At 31.0% G+C, this 26,426-nt stretch overlaps 1 protein-coding gene and 1 long non-coding RNA gene across 2 annotated transcripts; one reads left to right on the top strand and one right to left on the bottom strand.

Moving 5' to 3' along the window:
• Positions 1 to 5,828: 5,828 nt before the first annotated feature.
• Positions 5,829 to 7,295, bottom strand: LOC138339516 (uncharacterized). Its single transcript, XR_011212312.1, has 3 exons — positions 7,156 to 7,295; positions 6,366 to 6,480; positions 5,829 to 5,963 (listed from the first exon to the last, which is right to left on the bottom strand). It is a non-coding gene; the product is annotated as an uncharacterized lncRNA (long non-coding RNA).
• Positions 6,635 to 15,515, top strand: LOC101265304 (uncharacterized). The gene is made up of 9 exons (XM_004250860.5): positions 6,635 to 6,920; positions 7,011 to 7,135; positions 8,635 to 8,742; positions 8,844 to 9,491; positions 11,839 to 11,909; positions 13,946 to 14,401; positions 14,482 to 14,571; positions 14,660 to 14,757; positions 15,197 to 15,515. Exons 2-9 carry the CDS (start codon positions 7,126 to 7,128, stop codon positions 15,267 to 15,269), a joined length of 1,554 nt encoding a protein of 517 aa, XP_004250908.1. The 5' UTR covers positions 6,635 to 6,920; positions 7,011 to 7,125; the 3' UTR covers positions 15,270 to 15,515.
• The last annotated feature ends 10,911 nt before the right edge of the window (positions 15,516 to 26,426 follow it).

Below are 26,426 nucleotides of genomic sequence, written 5' to 3' on the forward strand. Positions count from 1 at the left end.
ATTTCAAAGCCTGTATAATTTAACTCAGATTGGATAACCTAACCCAATTGACAGTAATAAGCACAAAACAAATTCCTCCTAAAAATTTAAGTCAAATCTAATTTAGTTAAAATATTGAATAAATTGAACATCGGTAAATATAAATTGTCGAACAAATTTGGACAAGTAGAAAAAATACATTAATTAGATATTTAAAAAGTAAATTTCACGACTTATAAGTGTCTTCATTTTGCATACATTAGTGGAGCCGTATTAAATCAGAGTAGAATGAAAAATTTGACTTCGTGCGATCTGAAGATCACGAGTTAAAATTTTAAAATTAATTATTGATATGAATTGTTAAAATTATCTTCGATGATTTATAGACATATTTGAACTGTGGAGTTTTTCATTGACGCATGTGTTAGTGTAGGCTGCTAAATTTAACTTGATATGATTTATAGGTCATAAATTCAAACCATTCAATCAGTCATTAATACTTATACTAGGGTATATAAATTTCGATCGAAGTAATTTATTGATTACCATATTCAAATTAAATAGTGAAATTAACGGCTAATGCTTGTGTTGGCTAAATTATCCTTTTATGATGTATTTTTTTTTAATTAGTATAAATATAGTATTTATAAATTGTCTATCTTTTTAATTTATTAATAGTATTTTAAATTTGATTTTTTGATTTGAACAGAAAAAATAGTATGACTATTCTTATCATTGTTATTATTATTGTTGTAGAGATAAATCAAGTTCCTAAAAGGTATCACGAAAAATATGTTTATATATTTGACAGAGTGAAGCTATAAATATCAATATGGGTTGCGGTGCATGGTGGAATCACTTCACCCTTAATAAGAGGTCACTGGTTCGAGCCCTGGTATGGAGAAAATCTTGTTAAATGTATCACCCCTGAACAGATTCTGCATTGCGCAATCCAAATTTAATCGAAAATTCAATATGGACTCGAACACCGAATAGAAAACACAAAATTAAAGCTATAACCATGATAAAATTAGTAGAAAATAGGATTGGGAAAATTCTATACAAATACACATTGTAAATATAGAGTTATGGTAGATTGTTAGAATCAATATTGTGAATGTAATATTTGCTTAGATAAGCTGATGGAAATATTTATTTAATTTTTTGTATGACATTTGTTTGATTGTGGATTGTAATATTTTCTTCTTTGTAAAAGTAAAAAACATTGTTGAATTTATTCCTTCAATATTTAGTAACTTCATTTTGTAAGTTTTGTTTAAAGTAAAATTATAAATGTTCCTATTCTTGAAAATATTCTTTTTCCTTGCTTTTTAGAAACAGAATCACTATCAATACATTAGTGATATATTTACAAATCAAAAATAGACTAAAAAATAATTAATAAAACAAGAAAATATATTTGTAATATAACAAAGCACAAAAATTAAACCTAATCTAAGAATCCACTTTGTCAACTTGCCCGTTTGGCATTAGATTTTCCAAATAATATTTGAGAAAAAAATTGGCAAATAGTGTTTGTCCATACAATTTGTCATTATTCGATAAATATAGCAAAAAACACCCTTTATAGACATAGTTGTTTGCGTTGGTATTACATAATTTTTTACGTGAACACCAAAGTAGTGATGAAATATTCAGTGAATATTAAATGATGATATGGTTGTTGATAAAAATGATGAAGAAAAAGTCATGTGCTTTGTCTATTTCACGATGTACGGAATGATACTTGTTGCATTCACTCTAATACTATCACATTGCTCTAGTGTCATGGATATTATTTGCTATTGTTGCAACGAAAATTCAATTGACTTGTAGTACAAACTTATGGTTAGTTTTGATAATTTTTAAAACTTATGGATATAAATCATATTTTCTAAAAAAAAAAGTGAAATATATTTTCCAAATACATGGTGAAATTTCACCCAAATAACAATTGCCAGAAATATATAGAAATCTATGACAAAACGCTAGCTAAAAAATCTTGACTTATAAAAATTTTCGCTATCAATCTAATGTATATGAAGAAAATTTCAGACAGTTCTTATAATACAAAACTTCTTGAAATAATTCAATCTTTAACAATTAATTTTAAACTATTTAGCTATTTTAATTAAAGACAACAATTTTTAAAAAATCTCAGACGAATTTCGGATAACACTTCATAGAATTCTACACTAAAAAATTGAATCATTCATCGTTCGCATATCAGCTTGGACTGAGTGATGTATTATTTGCTTATATGTGTTGATGATCATTTTCAAGTGTAAGAATTATATCGGTTGTGGTTTAGGGTCATATAAGACCTCTAGCACTAAGTCGAGTTCATAACCTTCCTAGTTAAGTTTGTGTTGAATTAATGCAAGTGTCAACTTAAAGAATTGAGTGGTCCATCACCTATCAAATTAAATGTTTATGAGTCTTCTTTTCAATGCCACCGAGATAGCATCAATCTGAATTTTTAGTAAAACGTTATGTATGTTTTACTTGAGACAATCCAACCAGAATTTTCAGGACCTGAGTTTTACGGCTATGACTCGTGAATCAATCGACGGATGAAATTTTGAAACTTGATTTTTCAATCTGTTTTTCACAAATCATAAATATGCTCGTACAATGAAATTCTAAGACCTAATTTAGTCTAAATTCCATGAATGAAATCTAGGGATTGTAAATCAAACCACAATTCATAGATGGTCCCATTAAATATTTCGATAGATTTTTAATTAAGATTATTTTGATATATTCCAATTCTTTTTATTCCTAAATCATGTTGTTGTGACTTATCCTAAGTGGAATTAAGATAAATTAGTCAACAACCCCCCCACCCCACCCCACCCCCCCTCCAATTCACTTTTAACATCAAGACAATCAAATTCAGTGTATTGTAAGTTCTCTCAAGAAAGAAATTAGGGTTCTTGATCTTCAAATTTAGTTCAAGTATTCAAGCTAGGATTTTCATTTTAGGTATGTAATATTTCATTAATGAGATTCCTTTTTACCATTGAGTCCCAAAGAAAACATTATTTCCTCGGTTAATGATTCTACAGAGTTTTGCGTTCCTATGAAAAATATGATTTTCGTCACATTTTAGTTCTTTTTCATGGATAGTTTTTTTTTGGGAAAAATTGTATAAAATAGCAAACTAATAACCTAAATTAAATTGAATAGTTAGGGTTTGATTTAATTGTGCTCCATAGCAAACATTGGCAAAAATTTGCCAGGCGTCTCTCTCCCAGAAGTCTCGCTCGCCACTCTCCCATTCTCACCTCTCTCGCTTTATACGCAGAAGTGTATAATTTCTGTTTCTGTTTTGTATAAAGCGAGAGAAAATTGTATATACACATGCAAAAATGTATATCTTTGTGTTATACACTTAATTATATAATTTACAAACATTTTACTTCAAATATTGCAGAGAAAAAGGCCAAAGAATTATACAATTGTGAATTATACAATTGCAGTGAAATACAATTTTTTCTAGCTTTATACAACAGAAGTGTATATATTGTGTTTCTATTTTTGTATAAAGCGAGAAAAACATATATCTTCTTGCTATACACTTATAATTATGCAATATACATACATTTTAATTCGATTCAACTGTATGCAAAGCTAATTATACAATTGCAGCGAAATAGGCCAGCGAATTATACAATTTAGGCCAGCGAATTATACACTTTTATATGTATAGCGAATTATACAGTTTTTATGTTTGCTATGGACCGCAATTATGCAAAGTTTGCTATATTATACAAATATGATTTTTTTGTTTGCTATATGTGAAAGTTGCCCAATTTTATTACATGATCTTACTTATAAATGTATAGTTATTTCTATGAGCCCTTAATTTAAGAGAAATTTATATCTGTGAACTCGTGATAATCATATTCCATGTTTTATTTGAAATACAGAAAATCATAATGATTAGCCTAATACACACTTTTCAGTCTCATGTATATCAAATGCTTTCAAATAAAGTGTGTGATAGTTTATTATTAATTAACAATATTTATGAGTTATTTAATTTATCATTATTATTCAATTACTTCGTTTAAATTCACTTTAAAAAATTATTTAGCACGGAGCAGATATAGGGATGAAAGCTCACACGTCAATATAGGATTACGACCTTTAATAACAATCTCTAAATTCTAGAACTACGTACCATTGTAGGTTAAGGGTCACCGTCAAACAAGAGTTGACTCTTTAGTCCTTTTGGACATCAGTTTGATAGAACCACGTCATTCATGTTCTTACTCTTTGTAGGATACAAAACTCCCTCCTAGTTTACATGTTGCACTTCATTTAGCTTAATTGAGTATGTCAATTGTTGGTATCTCTCACAATCTAGCTTTTAGATGGTGCATTGACCTAATATTAAGTTATTTTAGTTTAAGCATGTATGAGTCATAGATTTTATCATTTGGTATTGCATCAATTTCATGTATTTCAATTTCATGTTCAGTTCAACATATGGGATTTGTCGTGTTCAATTATTACAATTGTGATTCATGTCTCACATAATCAATACATTCAGATCATGTATACTTTTACAGTATATTATTTAATAATATAGGTTTACATGCTCAGTATCCAACTCACAGTTAGTACTATTTCATATCATTTTAGCAATAGAGTTTGGTTAGTCTCTGTCTTTTAGGGATATTCTTTATATTTATTCAGCTATTTAGTATTTCAATTTTCAGAAAATTGGAGTTAGTTGGGAATGTCCCAACAACTCATCTTAGTAAAGACTTTCAGACAGTGTGTGTGTGTGTGTGTGTATATATATATATATATATATATATATATATATATATCAATGTTAAATGTGATAATTGGTTGGATTGTATCGAATTTGGATTGGTTGAATATGAATTGAAGAAAAACGATTTAGATTACAATCCATCCAAATATAATATGAGTAAATATGGATTTGCTCAAATATGATTTGGACAAAATAGTTTTAACCCATTTAAATAAATTTATTTTTTTAAAAAAAATTACCCCTCCCCCTAGGCAACCCCAACCCGGGCCCCTCCCCAGCTTCCACCAACTTATTGCTAAAAAATTTTATTTGCCATAAATAAAAGAAGTTTCTGCTTTAAAAAAAAATAAAAAAATTATACCCTCCCCCAGGCACCACCTCCCCCCCCAACCAGCCTAACCCTAAAAAAATTTATTTTCCACAAACAAGAAGAATTTTGTTTTTTTCGAAAAAAATTTATCCCCCCCCCCCTTCAACTTCCATCAACCTACCCCTAAATTATTTTTATTTTCCAAAAATAAAAAAATAATCTGTTTTTCAAAAAAAAAATTACCCCCCCCCCTCTTTCCGGCCTCCACCTTCCACCAACTGATCCCTAAATTTTTTAATTTTTCAAAAACAAAAATTTATATGGGTTCGATATGAATTCTCATGTTAACCCATTTTGTCCATATTTGTATGAGTTTAAATAGGTTGAATACCATATTAATTCATTTAAAAAAAATGAAAGAAAATATCAGTGATCCATTTAATTTAATATGGGCAATATGATTTCATTTTACTTATATGGGCTGAAATTGCCACCTCTAATCAATGTCATACAAGACCATAGGATAACTTGATATCAATTGTTACTTAAAGTTGATTAGGAGATAATCTCGGATTATTACATATTCTCTCAATAGAACGAACATGTAATAATGTTGATACTGCACAACAAAAAGCTTTCAAATTTCATTCTCCTTAATTCAATCTCTAGAAAAATATAAGTTGGTTATTAACTTGATTTATAACTTTAATTAAGTGACTAACAAACACTTTTGAAGTTTCAGTTATTCTTCATAATTCATATATTGTTTGTGTTATTTGAATCCGTCACCTGACTCTTAAACTTGAAATTTTTGAGCTTTCTCCATATTAAGAATCTTCCTTCGTGCAAATGGTAACTCCTGAAATAAAGAAACGTGCAATGTATCTGCAAATTCAAAAGCTAGATTAGTTAAAAATCTATCATCACATTACTTTCTTTGTATACTTGCTCTATTGTATTATTGCATCCTCTTCTCAATCGGTATTCATGTTCCACTGTATCATTATCTCTTCTTCTCAATTTGTTCATGTTATTAACAGTCGATACAATCTCTCAAGATATTTTTCAAAAATCTCATTCAATATTTTCTCCAGGCCAATAAATTGAGTTGTCGGATTATTTGCATTAAAAACGATTCATATAATAGGCCGCTTCTTCTCTAATAACAATAGTCTCTGACTCTGTGCCGCTAAAGCTTAGCTGAATTAAAAATAACTTGTTTGAATTATTCAAAAATCACAAAAAATATGAATGTAATAGTGAAAATAACTTAAGATCAAGAGATACACGAATCTTATCGCCTAGTTTTGGTTGTGCATCCTTTCCCGCGCTTGCTTTGTACTGAGGTAGATCCAAGAAATTTGTAAAATGTTTTTGGCTTAACCATCTTACGTACCACTTACTGCAATCATACAACGAAAAAAATGATAAGTTAAGCACAGTGACTAACTGCACAGAATCTTACGATAATTTAAAAAAAAAAATAATTTATCTTCTCGGTGATCTTTAACCAACCATCCAGAATCAAATAATATAAACTTCACCATTTATAAAATAAAATAAAAAGTTTAATATTATGAAGCAAATATGAAAGTATTTCTTGATGATTTTTTTCTTCTTCTAAACTATAATGTATTTTTTTTTTGTCCTCATTATCTAAGTGATATCAAATTCACAAAATTAATTGAAATATATAGAGAGAGAAGAGGAACTTGTAATAAAGAAGAGAAGAACAGAAGCGAACAAGCAAAGCAAAACCACAACTTCTTCCAATTCCATTTTCTCCATTTTTTTGCTCAAGAATTCTCTTACCCTTTTGTTAATTTTGCCTCTCCAATCTAGGTGTGTGTCAAATTTTAATTTTGTTGAACTTTTTTTTTTTGGTTTTTGGGTGTATATAAATCTTATTTTCCATCTTTTTGTGCACAAAAGGATGCTTCAACTCTTGCATTCTCCGCCTGGTATGGCACCAAGATTGGATTTTTAAGGTGTTAGAGCAAGGATAGAGGAAATAGAGAAAACCCCAGAAAAGTTCTGGTGAGAAAAAATGATGGAAGGTACAAAATTATACTTTTACCTTATTTCTGTTACAGATCAAATATCAGATGTAATTTCTGTGTGTTTTTCACCACTCTGTTGGAGATGGGTTTTAGGAATTTTTGGTTTTATGTGCTGTTTTAATTCAGTTTCTGCATTGTTGTGAGTTTAACGATTCTGCTGCTTCTGTAGGTTTCAGTTTTGTGATAATGGGGTTTAGATGTTATCTTTGTGTGATCAGTTGTTGTTGTGGGGTGTGTGTGTGTGTGGGGGGGGGGGTTGCGCATTTTTTGTGAGTAATTAAGCTTTGATGTTCTTTTTGGTTGTGTGTGGTAGATAATGTTGGTAGCTATTAGTTGATGGTGTATAAATATTGTAAATCATGGTTCATGACTGAAGAAAATAAAAAAATTAGTTATGATGTCACTGATCTGATGGGCATAGGGTTCTCACTTAACCAAACTCAACTGATTTGGGATTGTTGATTGATGGTTGATTACTAATTGTTCCAGAGGATCAAGTGGATTGTGTAATGTGCTAGATTGAATACTTTGAGATTTATGTGTAATGTAGTTGTTTTGTGTTTTTATCTTTGTGTGTGTTTTGCGGGACTGGGGGTGTGTACGGAGTTGGAGAGTTTCCCTTGTATATGGATTAACTTATTTGTAATGTGATATTAGCAATGTCCTGACTATGGAAGTGTTAATTGATTATGATGATGTGGAATGATTGAATTTGGACTTTGGAGATAACTAAGAATTATATATATAAAAATGATTGATGGATGTGATGCTCCACTACAACGGTACATGCATAGCAGGATGACATTCGGAGAACTTTAAGTGGTTGAAACTTGTGATGGTGATAGCCAAGATTACATTTTTGTTTCTTTGTATGTTAGGTGCATGAAGATCATTGGGTATCGATATGCAGCATATTTGCATTGGCAAATACCTTCTTTCGGTTCATTATCCATCACTGGAATGAAAATTGTTTTTCCTACTTTAGTCTCTAAATATGCAATAAAAGAAAGGAAGATCTTGAGGAGGGTATATAGTCAGTGCAACTATGAAATCTATGTTATTCCTTTTCCACCAGTTCTTTTATCCCGCGTTCTTTAGTTGCCCTTTTTGTTGCCTCTAATGAAATGAATTCTCTAGGTTAGGCAGCGGTGGCCAAGTAGAGTTTATTTATTGTACATGGAGAATTCGATTCAACAGGTCTCATTTGTTCTTCTTAGGATGTAGAACTGTTTGCAACAGCTGGCAGTTGTGGCAATCATTTAATGATATTCTGTGATGGAAATATGGTGTACCTTCATGTTATGATGGTCCTTTGAAGAAAAAGGGTCATTTTGAATTACTTGTCCTGAGGAGTACTCTTGTTCTGTCTATTATATGGCTTTCTTAACAACAGAAAGTTCAGTTTGAAGTAGAAGTCGTTATTTTTGGAACTGTTGATAGTCTTTATTTCCAGCTTGTATAATAGTTAAGTTGTTGACGCTGTTAATCTTTTGCAGATTTAAGCGAAGTGCATTCTAAGGATGATAAAGGTCAGACCGAGAAAAATCCCAAAAGAATAATCAAGACGCGTGCTCAGATTGAAGCTCTAGAGAAACTTTATGAAGGTAATTGACCGTACATACTATTTTTTTTTTGTTTTGCAATGACCTAGAACATCATATCAATTGTTAGTCTTAGAAATAAGAGAAAACATGTAAATTTTCAGAACACAAGTACCCTACCGACGAGCTGAAAGCTGATCTGGCAGAGTCATCAGGGTTAACAGAAAAACAAATTTCTGGATGGTTTTGTCACAGGCGGTTGAAAGACAAGAGGCTGTCGAATGGGGAAATATATATAAATGGAAGACAAGATCGTTCGAGTGGTGTCATTCAAGATCATGGTAGCGGATTTAGGCAGGATTCTTGTGGTAGCACCAAGCAAGCAGACGATAAGAAATTTGATCATCGGGAAGTTGAGAGTAGAAGATTAACTGGCGCGGAATTCTCAACTGCAGATGTGGCATATGAGGGTGGAACTCATTTTAGAGGAAAATCTAATTGCATGGATGATGACTCTTCAAGAAGCAGTTCTTCATTACGGAATGAATGTTTTTCGCAAAATGCAGAACCATATGATAAAGCAACTTCAAGATACATATCACAGACTTTAGCTACTGATTTTAAGGGAGTAAGACCAAAGAATGGTCCATCTGGGTACTTGAAAGTAAAGGGTCAGGTAGAGAATGCTGCAATTACTGCTGTGAAGAGGCAATTGGGGAGGCACTACCGACTGGATGGTCCACCACTTGGTATTGAATTCGATCCTCTTCCTCCTGGTGCCTTTGAATCATCAGCGCCAAATCTTGTCAATGGTGAGGTCAATTTTTTTTTTAAATTGTCCTATTATTTATATGCAAGATATGCCTGTCTGGAACTGCTCTTGTTAAGATGTTTTTTTTTCTTCTTTGTTATGCTCACTTCGTATTCATCCTAACTGCTTACTTGTTGACTTGCATCATTCTTAACATGACTACACAACCTTCTTCTCATCTTTTTTTGATAAAGTAAGGTATTTCATTCAGGGCATCAAGAAGATGCATAGTTACATCTAACAAAGAAAGAAAAATTGACAAAAAAAAAACTGAGATAAAGAAAAAGGTACCCCTTTACAGTTGTTTGTCTTTCCAAAGCTTTATCTCAGAAAAATATGACATGGTTCCTGGATACTTTTTCTTTTCTCGGTAAGATGATGTTTTATCAAAGCAAGGGGTACTGCAAAAGTACAGCAAAAGGATTACATTCTCAATACAAAGTTACAGTTCATAGTTTTATGAGATCAACAAGCTCAGAAACCTAAATTTTGTAAGCACCTATATTTTACAAAAGATATATGCTGTTTTTCTCCATTGAAGCATCTTATTTATTGCAAGCCAAATATTCCAGAAAGGGACAGTGCTCCAGGTCTTTGTACATATGCTATTCATATTTTCACCCTGCCAACTGAGTAGTAAACTCTTCATCTCATATGGCATATCCACTGTAGCCCTAAAATCTTCAAAAACATTGTCTAGATCTTCCAGGTAAACTCACAGTGAAGAAGCATATGGTAAAAGACTCTCCTGCTGTATTACACAAAAAAAACATATGCAGCAGAGATGAAATACCGCCTTCTGCAATAATTCTTGTGTTAGACATGCAATTTTTACAGCCATCCATCCAAAACAAGCAACCTTCTGTAGGTGCCTTGATCTTCCAAAGCATCTTCCGTGCCATTCCACTTCCTAATGGTCACTCTTTTCCAGCAGCATGCCGTAACTTTTCTGTATTCCATCTTGGGGAAGCATACTTGATGTCATCCAAAGTATATGATTCCAATGAATTTTGCAACTGGCTGACTTCATTACTTTCCCAAGTCATCAAAATGTCTTTAAAATTCAGCTTCCATCAATTTCTTGCAAAACAATCATTACACAAACAGTTTTTGTCTATTGTTAAATTGTACAAAGTAAGGAACTTTGAAGTTCTGAAGAAGAAAAAAAGAAATACAGATTGGTTGGACTTTGGAGTCGCCAGAGAAGTCAAGCGGTTCGCCGGAAAAGTCTAGCCGAGTCAACTTGTTGGAGTCTAAGAGTGCAACTGTGCAAATTTGGAAAGAAACCCTAAAATTACCTTTTTATTTATAAAATCCTAAACTGGTCACCTTTTTTTAAAGAAAAAACAAAAGGCTTCACCTTTATCGCCATGGCTTCACCTTTGAAGATCACCTCGCCACAAAGCTAATAGGTAATGAAGGGTCTCCTTGCCTCTCGCCATTGTTGACGAGGTGATTGCCTTTCACAACACTGTGACTCAACCAGTGTTGTGAATTGCCTCGTCGCCAGGCAACCCTTCATTGCCTTTTAGCTTTGTGGTGGGGCTATTTTCAAAAGGCGACGCCGCAGTGATAATGGTGAGAAAGGCGTTGTCTTTTGTATTTTTTTTAAAAGGTAATTTTAGGGTTTCCTTTTCAAATTTAGACAATTGCACTCTTAGATAGCGACTATAACTCCTACCAGTTGACTCGACTAGACTTCTCCAACCAATACGTGTTTATTTTTCCTTCTTCAGAGTTACTTCTACATCTGTTTTTTTCCTCATGGTTTTGACTTTTGTTCTGTTTTTTCCTCATTCAAGTTCTAGACTTTTAGTATGTACTATCTATTTTCAGTTTTTGAATTGAGATTTTGATTATTTATGTATGCAATTAAGTATTTTAATTTTTTGGTATTAATTGGCGCTGCACTTCAAAAAGGCGAGCGCCTTGCCTCGTGGCGAGGCAGACCTTTGTCCCCTTTCGCTGTCCAAAATACTTACCTGTTTTTTTTCCATCAAGTAATAACATTTCATTACCAAAGGGCAACAATTACCATTAATACTTACAAGTGGTATACAAAACGGACAACCTCACAAATAAAATATTACAGTGGTGTATGACATCGACGAAGTAGTCAACCTTGAATCTGTATTTATTATAAGAGTTATGAGGGATTTTCGTGCTGAATGTCAAGCTCTTATTAGTATGTCCAGTATCACCTCAATTCTGGGTTATACATCTGCAAGTTTATGTTCTTTGGTGTTACATTACTTTTTTGTACGCCTGAAAAATGGATTCTCAAAATGTAACTTAGTTTCCTGATACAAAGTTTTGCTCACTGGTATTGTCATATGGATGTTTCGCAGACTCTTATTACTCTCCAGAACCTGTTCCAGCTTGCTCACCAGATATGTCCAACGTCTACAGGCGGTCAAATGTAAGTTGATCTTGCTACATTCCTCTTTATCGGTTTGGTAAACCTCGATTCGTAATTGCAAAACCATGCATACTGCACATTTGCACAAGAATTCTTAAGTTTTCTGCAACTATATCAAAGCTAGAATTTAAACGATATTTTAATCCTTCCCTACCGGCCATCAAGGCGAAGGAACTAAGGAAGTGCTATGTTTAGAATTGTGCAATAGCTTAACTGCACAAATTGGTATATATTAATGTTAACTGTACTTCAAACCATTGTGTGATATGGAATTTTTAAACTTATTTGAAGTTTGTAGGCTTCTTTGGTAAATCTTTAAATTGTGTAATCCACAGTAACTTTTCTTCACAAAAAACCTTAGATGGTGCATCTTAGATTGACTAGAGTACCCTTTTGATTACTGCTATGGAGGGGCAAAATTACTGACTTCTTATTATCTCAAAAAATCTTGTTCAAATTCAATAATATTTTCTTGCCTTGTGTCTATGTTGAATTACTTTTTTTTGAGGATAATGTCTTTGTTAAATTACAGTGCATTATGGTTTGATTATTGGCCCAAAGTTTCTAACTTTACCAAAAGAAAATATCCTAAAAAGTGTGCATACAATGTACAGGAGCTAACTATCTCTTGTATGTATATGCTTCTCTGAATGCTTATTAATGAAGTATCTTACTTCATCCAAAAAAACAGGTTACAAAAAGAACAGTTGCTTCATTAAATAATACTCCTCAATTTTCCTTCATTTTGTTGGAATTTCTAGATTTTTTCTTCCTTTTGTCCATGAAGACTTGTTTCAACTGAATTATGAGATAGCATATTGAATCTTTTTTTTCATGGTAAAACTTTTCTAAGTTCATAGGGATTAATATCTTCAGTTAAAGATGGTGATAACAGTGAACTTATCAATTTAAGGATTGTTATAGCAACGGAAACTTTTCAAAGGAATGGAGTTTCTAAAAGCTGTTTCATTGTATCGATTTCTTTTAGATGTTATAGTTATGCTCTTTCTGATAAATAGTATAGTACACTTCTTAAAAATTAACAAGACTAGTCACTCTCTTAGAATAATGATGCTTTTTGAGGGACTTACCAGTACTCTGTCTAAATTACCAGCTTAGATTCTTTATATCATGACTAACTAGAGATGTCAAAATTGGCCCTCTCATTTGTTTAACTTAGCCCATATTGGCCTGCCCAGTTCAGCCCATATAAAGCTGGGCTGATTTTTAGCTTAAATTGGCTCATGAATGAAGTTGTCTAAAGTTTAAAAAATAAACACTTCTTTTGTTTTATATGTTATGTATAGCTAATAACCCTAGCAAAAGCAAAAGTCTTATTCAGTAGTTGAACAATTCTTTAAGGAAATAAATAAATAAATTAAGACTTAGTTAGAATTGGGGTGGTTGGGCTATGTCCCAGATTTTAGCCCATCTCAGCCCATATAATTTTTTACCACCCCATTTATTAACTCATCCCATTTTGACCCACCAAGAATCAGCCCAACCCACCCATTTGACACTCCTATGACTAACTATCTCAAAAGATGGTGGAAATTACTGTCCTACAATAAAAATTAGTAATTAACACAAACTTTACCAAAAGTAAAGTAAGGTATGGTCTGCTTGAGTTCTGTTGATTAGTTTTGAAGCAGCTCTCTGTCACGAGAATCAACACATTTGGGTTTCGGAAGGTTGTTTTCACTAATCAAGAGAATTCCTAAAGAAACGTGTCCAGTGATTACACCAATGATTTTATTAATCACATTAGTACCTTCCTTGGAGATCAAAAATTAAGTCTAGAGTAACCTCTGTCTTGGGAATAAAAAATGGTAGTTCTATATGTATTTTGTTTAATTTTTCTAATGTGATACATCTTTATCTACAAGGGCTCAGATTAGGATGGACTGCTTTACTTGCTTTTCGTGGCCGCTCATCTTACTAAGTTCCCATATATTACATTTACTATCTGAACTAAAGCACTCTTGATGTCTTGTTTCTTGAATTATACATATTTTGCTTTTGCATTGCCCCATCAGGGATTCGGACCCAATTTCAAGTCCAACTCTCATGACTCTGATCTGGATGGTTTGAGCTTCAAAAGAAAATCTAATTCTACTCATCCTGAATATCGCTTCAACCCAAAGCCTAAGCTGAAGTCCTCCGAGTATAATGAATATCCTGAATGGAACTCATCATTAGACATGTTTGAAGGTTCTGCTAGAAAAATGACAGTTGATAGCAGAGACAGCTGTAAGCTTATGGCAAAACATGGACGTGGAGAGATTAGAACTAGTACTGGTTCAGGCAATGATCTTCGAAGTCCCTATGTTGGAAAAGTTGATCGGGAGCAAGTGAAACCACGGTTTAGTAGCCGTAGTGAAGTGAGTCTTACGGCTTTGGAGAAGGAACATTTAGATCGCAAGCCTTCTGATTTTAACGGAAGCGGGTATCCTAATTTCAGGGAGAGAGAGCTTCACAAAATTGTTGAAAAGGTATAGTACTAGTTTCACTTTATCCTATGTGTTCTGCGGTCCCGCCAAATCCTGATACATTTTCTTGAAACGATATATAGGACCACATCAGTGGAAAGAGGCCAGTAGTTGATGAGAACTCTAATCTAGTTCGTGTGAAGGTTCAGGTTCCCCGGCACAATGAGATAACAGTAAGTTTTTTGCTTTTTGTTATTACATGGAACTTCTTTTTGGTTTTATCCATGGTTATGAATTCCATAAATCCAACTTCTATTAAAGATTGTTCAACGAGCACCAGTTGAAGTTCCTGACCATCAAGCGTACTTGAGGAGAGCATCTATGATAGGAATGCCACCGCAGACAAATCATCAGATAAGGTTTGGCCAACTTAAAGAACTTGATTTTACACAACCTAGTATTTGTTAATCTGCCTATGTATTTTAACATGATTATTTTATAGGATTTTGGGAATTTGGCTCTACTTTGAGATGATCATGTGACTAAATGTCATGACTTTTGAGAATCATATTTATCCCTTGAATGACTTCTATTAGAACTGATGTAAGACCTTCATTGGTCAATTTTGCTCCATCAATAGAAGGTTGATCATAAAAGAAAGCACAGAATAATATTTTCTAGTACCATGTGCATTATTTCCTTGGGTAGTGTCTATATGATGTCATGTTATCTGAGGCTTTCTACCTGCTATGAAAAATCTTAAAAGCAACACATTCTTTGGTTGCGCTCATCATATTAAAGCTGAGTTAGTATGTTATTTATTATGGTTAGTAACGACTCTGATTGTGTTTTCTGCAGTACTGCTGCCGAGAAGCCACCTAGCTTTAGTGAAGATGAAGAAACAGAAGACACCAGTTCGTTCGAGGGTTAAAAGATTTGCTTTTGACTGAAGAAAAGAAACAGGTCCATTAGTTTTAGGGATATCTCGTTGGATTTCTGTGTCGACACAACTCCTACAGTTCAAGATAACTTAAATTGACTTGTCTGTACTCCCAACATGTGAGGAGATCTTTTGGTGCTTGTATAGTTCAAAATATTAGTATCCCGTTTTGTTACCTTGATATGCTGAAATAGGAATACTGCGATTAATATATGTTGTCTTTCAGCTTAAAAGTAAGACACTTCTGTTATACAGAAGATGCCCTTTTCGCAATATGAGCATGGGGGTCATGCTGATCCACTCGGTACCATGCCAAAGGGACATATACCGAAGAGCAGAGTTATCATATGAATGTTTTACTTTTCAAAGTGATCATGAAACTGATTGCACCAGTGTTCTTCTATGGTCAAGTAGTTGTTCTGGGAACTGAATGTTTTACTTTTCAAAGTGATCATGAAACTGGTTGCACCAGTGTTCTTCTTTGGTCAAGTTGTTGTTCTGGGAACTGATTTGCTATCAGTTTTTGGAGGCAACAAGTTGAGGTAGTTTATACAGTAGATATAGAGATTGCCATCCTGGAATTTTCCTTTCGTTGTTTGGCTGTTGCTTCTTCTTATAGCACTGGATATTACTTGGAGGTGATTTCAACAACTGAGTAAGCTGGCCTGTTGTATAATAAAGAAGTTGCAATAATTATTATAGTTGCTCCAACAGTTAGCCTAATTGTTGCAAACAATTGTGGGTTGTTGTTTAGATAGTTTGCAATGACCACTACAATGAATGCAACAACTATTGGAGCTGCTTGGACAGCTTTTACATAACTTTACTAAGTTGCTACATAATTACTTAAATTGTTGCAATCCCTCCCCTTTCTGATACATCCCTCACCTGTGTATCCAGAAGACTAGTGATTCTTGTTTGATACATTCCTTCCCTCTCGAATATATCCCTCACCTATGTGTCCAGAGAAAGTTCGATAGCTCTTATGCAATATATTTTTCATTATTGAAATCCCTTAACAAAAATACTTTTATCCTAGAGTTTTTTTCATTAAAATAAAATTTGATTGCCTTAAAGACTCTTAATAAGATGATATATTCATATAATTTTAGATTTTGTGTGATTATTTACTTAGTTGAAAATAAGATAAATAATTAATTATCTAATAAACGAGTCATATTCAACGTCCCTACTTATAATTTTCTAGCTATATGGATTAATATTAACATCAACAAATTAAAGTAAGAAAATAAACATATCATAACATGTTTTGTCTTAACACTAATCACTAATTACTCAAATAATGTTAAACGGTTTTTTTCCCTCCATTAGTAGAGACAAATTCAGAATTTGAAGATAAAAAAGATATCATCACGAACCAAAAAAAAAAAAAAACCTTTCCATTATGGAAGGAAAGAAAAGGTGTAACTTATTTGAAAGTGAAAGATACTTTGCTTGAAAATCTTTTCATTTGCATGTGGGAAATGGTTGTTGACTTTATAATTGACAAGCACATTACCCAAACATAATTTTGTAAAAAAGGAACTAGGGGACCATTGTAATTTGCATAATTCTTCCTTGTGGATCCTTTTTTTCCCAAAAAAAAAAAAGTGCATGAACTTGTGGTGATAGTTATTATCAATGGGTTGGAAAGACAAGTGTTCTTGTCAAGGATATTTTGGTGATATTGCAATTTGTTTTAGGAAGCTAGTTTGGCCTCTCTCTTTTTTTTTTTGGTCCACACATGTTTGTTTGTGTTGAGTTCGAAAGTGATTAGGGTGTTATGTGAAAGCTTATAGTTGCAAATCATATAGTTGATAAATCAGACGATAAATAAAATCATACTAAAAACATATTATTAATGTGGTTTGGTCAAACAACTGAAAACTAATATTAAAAGACATAAACTCTATTGGGAGATTTAATCTCCCTACAAACTAAATTCTCAAACGTTTACATTGTGGATGCTATTGCGATGTGCTACGAGAATAGGAATCTTTAATTTATAGATCTTCAAATATATTTTTCTTTCAGTAAAAGTAAAAAGAATTATGGTATTACTTTAATTTTTCTTCAAAAGAAAATTAAAATTATAATATGATTTAAAAAAAAAATAAGGACAAGACCCTAACAATATTGGCTATACATTGGAAGAATAGTAATGTATTAAGTATACTTTTATTTGGAAAAAGATAGAGTTGCTTATATATGTTATATACTAGTACTTTTAAAATATAGTTCAATTTGAAACTTAGATAGAATATAATAGAGAACAGTGACATTTTAATACTCAATAATAATATATTTAGTGTAATTCTACAAGTAAAATTTGAGAGAGTAAAAGTGTATGTAAACCTTAAAGGTAATCATTTCAAATTTTAAACACTAGTCATAATTAAATACAACGATAATTGAAATATAAAAAATTCTTAAATAATAAACAAGTTCAAAAAATAAGAAACTACAAAACTAATACAATTATTTAATATGACTAATAATAAAAAAGAACAAGACAACACTCTGACTATTTATGAAATATAATTTTGATTATTTATAAGAGAATAAGAATTTATTTTCAACTTTAAAATTGTGAAGGGAATTTTTCTATTGGAGAGAATTTGATTCCCATATGGCCTTATGCTTGGAAGGTAGGAAATGAAGAGAAAAGTAGAAAAGGTAATATAAGCTTGAAAATGGGGAAAAGAACTAGTTGGATACATGGATCAAACAATTTTTTATTTACTATAATTTTAAAAATATTTTTTTTTATAAACAATAAGATTGGTGTTTTGTTTTAAATTAATGTCTTAATAAAAATTTTAAAAAATGTTAAGAAATGGAAAAATGCACGAGTACTCCCTCAACCTATGTTCGAAATCTGAGAGACACACTTATACTATACTAAGGTCCTATTACTCTCTGAACTTATTTTATAAGTAATTTTCTATCTCTTTTCGCCTACGTGACACTAACTTGAAAAAGAAATTCAATCAACTTATAATAACTAGCATTAATATTTGGTCAAATTTATTAATTGACTATCTCTTAGCATGTGCATTGCATGTATATATCCAATACTATGGCATATGATATAATAAAATAACTAGCATTAATATTATTAAAATAAGTTTGAGTAAATAATTATACATAAAAAATAAAGTATAAATTTTCTTTTTGTATTATTAATGTAAATTCTAATTGCGATTCACAAAAGTTTTGTCAAGATAAGAAAATGTATCCTTCTACATTGATTGTGAATATATTCGTAGAGAGTTTTCATTTGTTACAATTATTACTCTTTTTTTTAAAATCAAAAAAACTTATAACCATTATTTTTTTTAGGAAAAAATTCTCTGATATATTCTTCAATTTTGTCATTTAAAATTTTCGTGTAGGTGTATATTTGATCATTCTCTCTTTTTTTTTTATTTCTTTGATTCAACAACTACTTTAGATTTAATTTTTTTCAATAATATTCTTGTAAAATTTATCATAGATTCTCTAATTTTTTTCTTAGAAATAAAAAAATTAAATTATAATATAGCCACCAAAAAGTTAGATCAAAATTTTATTCTTGCTTTTTTTTTCATTCACATCTTTTCTTTTTCTTTTCATATTTTTACACTACTAAAGAGTGAAAAAATGAAATAAGAATACATAAGAAATTCAAATAATGATAATAAAAAAGTAAAAAATAATCATGTGTGAAAAATAAAATGATTAAACATGCTCCTGAACTGTGCTAAAAGGATCACATATATCTCTACATTGATTTTTTAAAAATAATAAATGATATATGTGAGTCACTTTTGTAACAATCACGAGTGGATATGGTATCGTATATATCAGCTAACCATGCTTTACCAAAACTTATAATACCATGGATTTGGTATTATGGTATTTGGTATGGTATATGATGTGCATTTTAGTTTTTTTTTTGGTTCTTAGTGCGATATTTGGTATTTATAAATGACATACTAAAATATCAAATATCATACCGACATAAACAATTACATAAATAACACATGCACACACAAATATGCGATTTAGTATTAATATATACAATTACATAAATAACACATGCACACACAAATATGCGATTTAGTATTAATATAAAATAAATGTTTAAAAGTTGAAACTTTGACTGCTTTATTTTGAATGAAATGTATTTGAATTGTTATTAATTAACAAAACGAGTTGTTTGTACTTTGTTTTGCATATATATTTTTCTACATGTGTAATGTGTTAGTATGATACAATTGAGATACTTTTTTAATTGTCGAAGTCATAATACTCTAATATACGAGTATATATTAGTCGAAGTTAAACTAATTATGATTACCGATTTACGATACCTTAAAAGATAAAAAATAAACTTCATACCGAACCATACCAAACTAAATTGGTATGGTAACATAACCAAATACCAAAATTACGATATCGAAACTTTCAAATACCGTACTGTACCATATCATGTCCATCCCTATTAACAATAAGAATATATATATATATAATATATAATATATATATATATATATATATAAACACTTAGTAAAAGTCTAAGGTTGTGACAAAGTGGTAGCAAAGCCAGGTTGATACTAAGAGAATGATAATGAGTGAGACATCAACACTTCTAGCACTACCAAAGTCAGGCAGAATGGTGGAACAAAGCACCGAAAGGAAAAAAAGAACCTTAAGAGTAACAGGGAATTGTTACTCGAACATACACCAAGTGAAGCGTTGACATCTCATCCACTTTTGACCACTGAGGCGAGTGACAATGAACGTGGAGATGAGCCCATCAAATTCACGTTCGGAGTAGAATGGATCGTGATGGTCGACATGGAGATCTTAGACAAGCTTGAATGAGGTCGATGACAAGTTCAATACTCTTGGAGATTTCATCATTGGGAAGAATGACAACATCCACAAAGAGTTGGAGTGATGACAACATTCTGAATATGAGATGGAAGTCATCACTTCCTTGGAGTTTTGGATTGTGAGTGTGTTAAGTACAATTAGAGCAATGAGAATCGAGATGAAAACACTTAAAGAGGGGATTGGAGTTGAAGGACTAGCGTCATTCTACAAAGATAGGGAGTCCAAGATTCAGGATCACAAGCCATCAATGTTCAAAGATTCTCGTGACGCATAAAAAGTGAAGAATTTTCTTTGACACTCTGAGAATTACTTCAAGTGTAACAAAGTTAAAAGAGGTGAGAACATAATCAACACATTGTGTTGTACTTTTCGGAAATGGTCATGCTCTAGTGAAAGTGAAATGAGTTCGAGATAGGGAAGGGGATTTGCACCATCAATACATGAGAGAGATTCTGAGTAGAGTTCAAGAAGACTTTTCCCCCCAACAATGTCATCTATGATGAAAAACATAAATTTAGGGAGTTGAAATAAACAGAAGCATACGAGCATATGTGAAGGAGTTCACCACCTTCACGCTTCAGATTTCCAACCTCACGGATGAAGATATATTGTTCCACATAATAGATTGGTTGCAAAATTGGGTCAGAACAAAGTTGGAGAGCTGACAGGTTAGGGCTACTGATGAAACCATCATGTATGCTAAAACTTTGATAGACTTTAAGCATGAAAAATGTGATAGAGAAGAGGAAAATAAGATGAGAGATAGTTATAACAAAGGTGGAGGAAATCGTTGCAAAAGCAAGGAGCAACAACCACAACATCTATAAGTTCGATGGCAAAAAGTTAAAACGTCAAAATAATGTTGATAAGTAGGAACAAACTACAAAGAAAAACGATTTATCATTTATGATGGTCCATATGATTGTGTAAGTTGCTCTAAACTAAAAAACCTTGGTGTCATATTACGGGAATGGAAAGAGAAAAATGAATAAGAATCATCGTAAAGTTGGGGCACTAAATAGTCGGGTCTTATTGTACTATGTGGAGTTATCACAAAGCAATTAGAGAAGTTAAAGAATACTTTACACAATATGTAAATATCACAATCAACCAATGAACGATTCACTCGTGCTATGGTCGACACTAGTGCAGAGGTCAACTTCATATCCAAGACCACAACAACAAAGTTAGGATTGAGTTACAATCTAAGAAGTACCTACCTCAAGACAGACAATGCAGCGTCGATTTCTATATGCAGATTATGGAGTAAGCATCACGTTAGGTAAGTGTCAAGGTAAAACCAATTTTATTGTATCTCCTTTAGACATCTTTGACATAATTTTTGGGCAAGAGTTCTTCCCCTTACCTCCAACGATTGTTGGTGATGGATCAAGAAGGATTACGTATGTTTTCCTTGGTTAATTTAGTTAAGATGGAAGGAAAAAACACAATTTTTGGCTATACAACTCGTGAAAGGGTAAAAAATGGAGAAAATGCACAAGTACCCCCTTAACCTATGTCCGAAATCTCAGAGACACATTTATGCTATACTAAGGTCCTATTACCCCCTTGAACTTATTTTATAAGTAATTTTCTATCCCTTTTCGACCTACCTGGAACTAGCTAGAAAAAAAAAGTCAACCATGATTAAGCCCACAAGATAATGCCACGTAGGCTCAAAAGGGGTAGAAAATTATTAATAAAATAAGTTCAGGTGGGTAATAGGACCTTAGTATAGCATAAGTGTGTCTCTGAGATTTCGGGCGTAGGTTGAGGGGTACTTGTGCATTATCCCTAAAAATGAGGGGTCGATGTTCTGCAAAACCGCTACAAGTTTTGAGGCAAACAAAGACAAAATGTCATTGTCGTGTTCCACATTTTTGGGAAGGAAAAATCATCGAAAGAAGCTACATGAGAATGATACGAGGACTTGTGGCTATTCAAATATAAGATCCGATAGTTTATGTAGCAGCAATGCATCATGGTCATTGCAATATCAGGTAGAGAAGAGTGACGATTCGTCATGTCATCACACCAAATAGGTGCCCTATAACACAAGATTGTCATGTGGATGACTTACATAGGAAAAATGATCGTTCAAAGTACAAGGTTCTAGAAATACACGGAGAATTCCTAGGAAAGACCTAGAATTTCATGGAAGGTCTTTGAAATATTCTAATTGTGTGAAGTATTCTAAAAAAGAGACCTACTTTTAATTATGTAAGGACTTGTTTAACAATTATTATTTTACATATTTAATCCCTAAATAAGTATTAAAGTAGAGCGGCACCCATTTGCAAAACATCATACAATATAAAAGCTTTCTTATAAACACTCTTGTGTCTTTTTTCATTCTGTTAGTGATCTAAGTTTGAAAATGCTTACTTGAGCTTACAAGATCGTGAAAATTGTGAGTGAATTGTTGAGTGCAAAATGGAGTGTTAGTTGAAGTCTAAGCCCGTGACATTAGGCTATCATATAATAGATCTTACAACGAAAGTAATATAATTTAAGCTTATATGTAGTTGTTTTAAGTTATAGAATATCAAAACATGAATTTTTTTAACAGAGTACAATATTTATTTTTTGCGCAATGAATATATCTACTATATGTGTATATGTTCAATATAACTATGGAGATAATAACTTTGCAGAAACATAAACAACAGAGTTTAAAACATGTACGCAAATAACAATCAATATCATAAATATAAATTAATGATTGTAAAAAAAAAAAAACCAGGATAAGTAAAAGTAGAACCCCTTAAGAAATTACTCCCCTCTAATACCTGAGATTTGATGAATTAGATCCTCTTAGGATGAAACTGTTTTATTCACCAGCGTATTGATACAAAAACAATAGTGTCAGTAAGCTACTCAATAGGAAAGTACACTGATATTTAATTGTGCAGAAGAAGTAGTTCAGAAGTTTCGTTGTTTTAAAATGAGAGGAAATTCCTCTATTTATAGACAACACAGGGTAATGTGAATAAATATTTATTGTGTCTTATCGGAAATGTCACAACTCTTTGAAAAAGTCATGATCCTTTATGAAGGTCACAACCTTTCATAACCGTCATAACCTTTTGTAAAAGTCACAACTCTTCATAAAGGTCATAAACTTTTCATTAAAATCAGAACTCTTCCTAAAAGTCACAATGTTTCATAAAAAAAGTTTAGTTTTGAAAATAAATGAATTAAAAGAGAATTCTTGTTTGTGGTGGCACGACGTATGTTGTCCTATGATTCTCTTTTTTATATATATACTCGTAAAATTGCTATCTAATATCATGCAATTTATAATATAATACTTAAAATCCATCAGTCATTAAAACTAAAACAATATATTATCTGACGTACAAGATATCGTAGTAACAAACATTAATAATATAAATGAAAATGAAAATTATTACATCTTATCATTTAACTTTAATTACATAAGCATAAATTAGTGACTGTAAAAATACAAATTAGGATCTGTAACATAAGCAATGGTGTCAATGAGTCACTCAGCATGAGCAAAGTACAAAAATATTTAATTGCGAAGAAAAAGAGGTTCAAAATTTTCGTTGTTTTAAAATGATAGAATATTCCTCTATTTATACACAACAAATGATAGTGTGAACAAATGTTTATTGTGCTTTATCGGAAAAGTTATAACTATTTGAAAAAGTTGCAACTCTTCGGAAAGACACAACCTTTCATACACAACTTTTCATAAAAGTCGTAAATCTTCGTTAAAGTCAGAATTTTTCATAAAAGTCATAATTTTTTATGAAAGTCGCAACTTTTTATAAAAGTCACAATTTTTCATAAAAAATAACTTTTCATGAAAGGAAAATGCTAGTTTTAATAATAAATAAATTAAAAAGAAATTCTTATTTGTGATGGCGCCATGTAGACGTGTCTAAGACTTATATATATATATATATATATATATATATATATATATATATATATATATATATATATATATATATATATATATATTGAAGGGACATAATTAATATTAATTATGATTAAATATTTTTTGCTTGTTGGATAAGATGAAGAGGTTGTAATTTATATTATTATATTATTACAACAATCGCGACTTTTTTTTAAAAAAAAATATAAATGATGATATTTATAATGTTAGTCCCTTCAATTGCTTCAAATTTAAAATGGTTTGTATTATAGGCCAGTTAACTTATCGAGTTTTTTGCCAAAATCACTTTTAAATTACAGTGTAAATTTAAATTACATCTTTGAAATATATTTTTTTAGACATTTTTAAAATTTTTAAAAGTTAATAATTTTTATCCTTCTGTTAAAATTTGTTAGAAAACTAATTGATTACACAAAAATCAAGTTACTTCGTATTTATTATCCTGAAATATTTTTAAAATATTATCGTGAACTTTTTCAACAATTGAGTTTAGTTGCCTATTATTTCCATTTATTTTTCATGTGATTTAATATTTTAAAAAAAATTATCAGTTGAAATATGTTTCTTCTCAATTGAATATGCTAGAAGTGGTGTTTGTTGGAAACTTCCAATAATGAAGAATCAAACTCGAAAATAAGACATAATCAAAATTTTAATCACCTCACTATCAGATTGTCTCAAAAATTATTGATCTAACTAGTGAAACTATTCGCGCTTCGCGCGATTATATAAAATATTTATAAGATAATAATATGAAATATATAATATTTACGTTAGTATCGAATATATAGATAATATTTATATTTCTTCTCGTCTGTGATATTATAAACTTTTGTAAAACATATAATATAGATTTGTTTGTTTTGTATATGTATATATTAGAACAAAATATTCACCGTGATGAAGTAAATGAAATAAGGAATAATATGTTGAATAACAATATATTGTATTAGGTTGAAAATATTTTAGATGTTTTAATTTTCTCTATCTTTTCTAGGAGTAGTGATGTTCTATCCAAACTCTGATTTTGTCAAAACAATATTGTTTTCTTTTATTTTATTATTACATTTGCTTATTATAATTTTTTAAACATTAATTAAAATACTTATAAGATTTACGAAAAATGAAGCATATAAAGTCATGATTCATATTTAGTATTAAACTTTACAAGTAAGATGAAGAGACACGAGTTATAAATAATTTAAATGTATAATTTTATTAGCCACTAAATATATTACTAATTATGTATTGATTTTATTTGTAAAATAAAAAATTAAAAAAAAAGGTGTGAAAATACAAAAAATGAACAGAGAAAATATAATAATTGGTGATTACATAAAAATTATAAATGCATTTCAAAGCAAAAAGAACGACGACAGATTGTTACATACGCAAAAAATGACATCATGAAAATAATAATATATTTTTCAATTACTTTTTATAATTTATAATAAAAGTGAAACTAATCATCATAAATTTTGTTGTTGTTAAAATTAAATAATTATATTTATTTTTTTCATAACAAAGCGAAAATAGAATAGTAAAGGATCAAATGATTAGCATTGACAATATAATACATTTAGCTAAATTATTTACATAAATTAAAATTTTAAAAACTCTAGCGAAAGTAACCAAGTTGCTAATAAATTTCAAAGTGAAAAAATAATCTCTCATTATGCTTCATTTTTTTTCCTTGTACCATCTTCCTTTGCAAAGAGATCCGCCGTCATGTTTTCATCCATATGTCAAACTCTTCATATATGCAACCAACTGAATAAAAAAAAAAGCATATACGAATTAAAAATAATTATGTCAAAAGAAAGAACGAAATATAAACCATATTTAATATATTGATATATTATCTTTTCAATAGTAATAACAATAGTAAATAATAATTATTTCTTGAAATCTAACAAATATTATAATCAAACTATATTATATATGGAAAACTAACTATTAGAAAGAGTAATTGCATACGGACAAAACATTGTTAAGAATTAAAGAGATTTTTCAATCATACTTATTTGATAAATTAGGGATAATGCCCAAGTACCCCCTCAACCTATGCCCGAAATCTCAGAGACACACTTATACTATACTAAGGTCCTATTACCCCCCCCTGAACTTATATTAGTAATAATTTTTTACCCCTTTTTAGCTTACGTGGCACTATCTTATGGGCCCAATGATTGTTGACTTTTTTTTTCGAACTAGTGCCACGTATGCTGAAAAGGGGTAGAAAATTACATATAAAATAAGTTCAGGGGGGTAATAGGACCTTAGTATAGTATAAATGTGTCTCTGGGATTTCGGGCATAGGTTGAGGGGGTACTTGGATA

The sequence above is a fragment of the Solanum lycopersicum genome, chromosome 11, assembly GCF_036512215.1.
Source record: "Solanum lycopersicum chromosome 11, SLM_r2.1".
Lineage (NCBI taxonomy): Eukaryota > Viridiplantae > Streptophyta > Magnoliopsida > Solanales > Solanaceae > Solanum > Solanum lycopersicum.

Bases quoted from the DNA above. Each gene is read 5' to 3' on its own strand.
- LOC101265304 (XM_004250860.5), top strand. The intron at 8,743-8,843 runs GTAATTGACCGT...GTAAATTTTCAG, and splicing joins TCTAGAGAAACTTTATGAAG to AACACAAGTACCCTACCGAC. The intron at 14,758-15,196 runs GTTTGGCCAACT...TGTTTTCTGCAG, and splicing joins CAGACAAATCATCAGATAAG to TACTGCTGCCGAGAAGCCAC.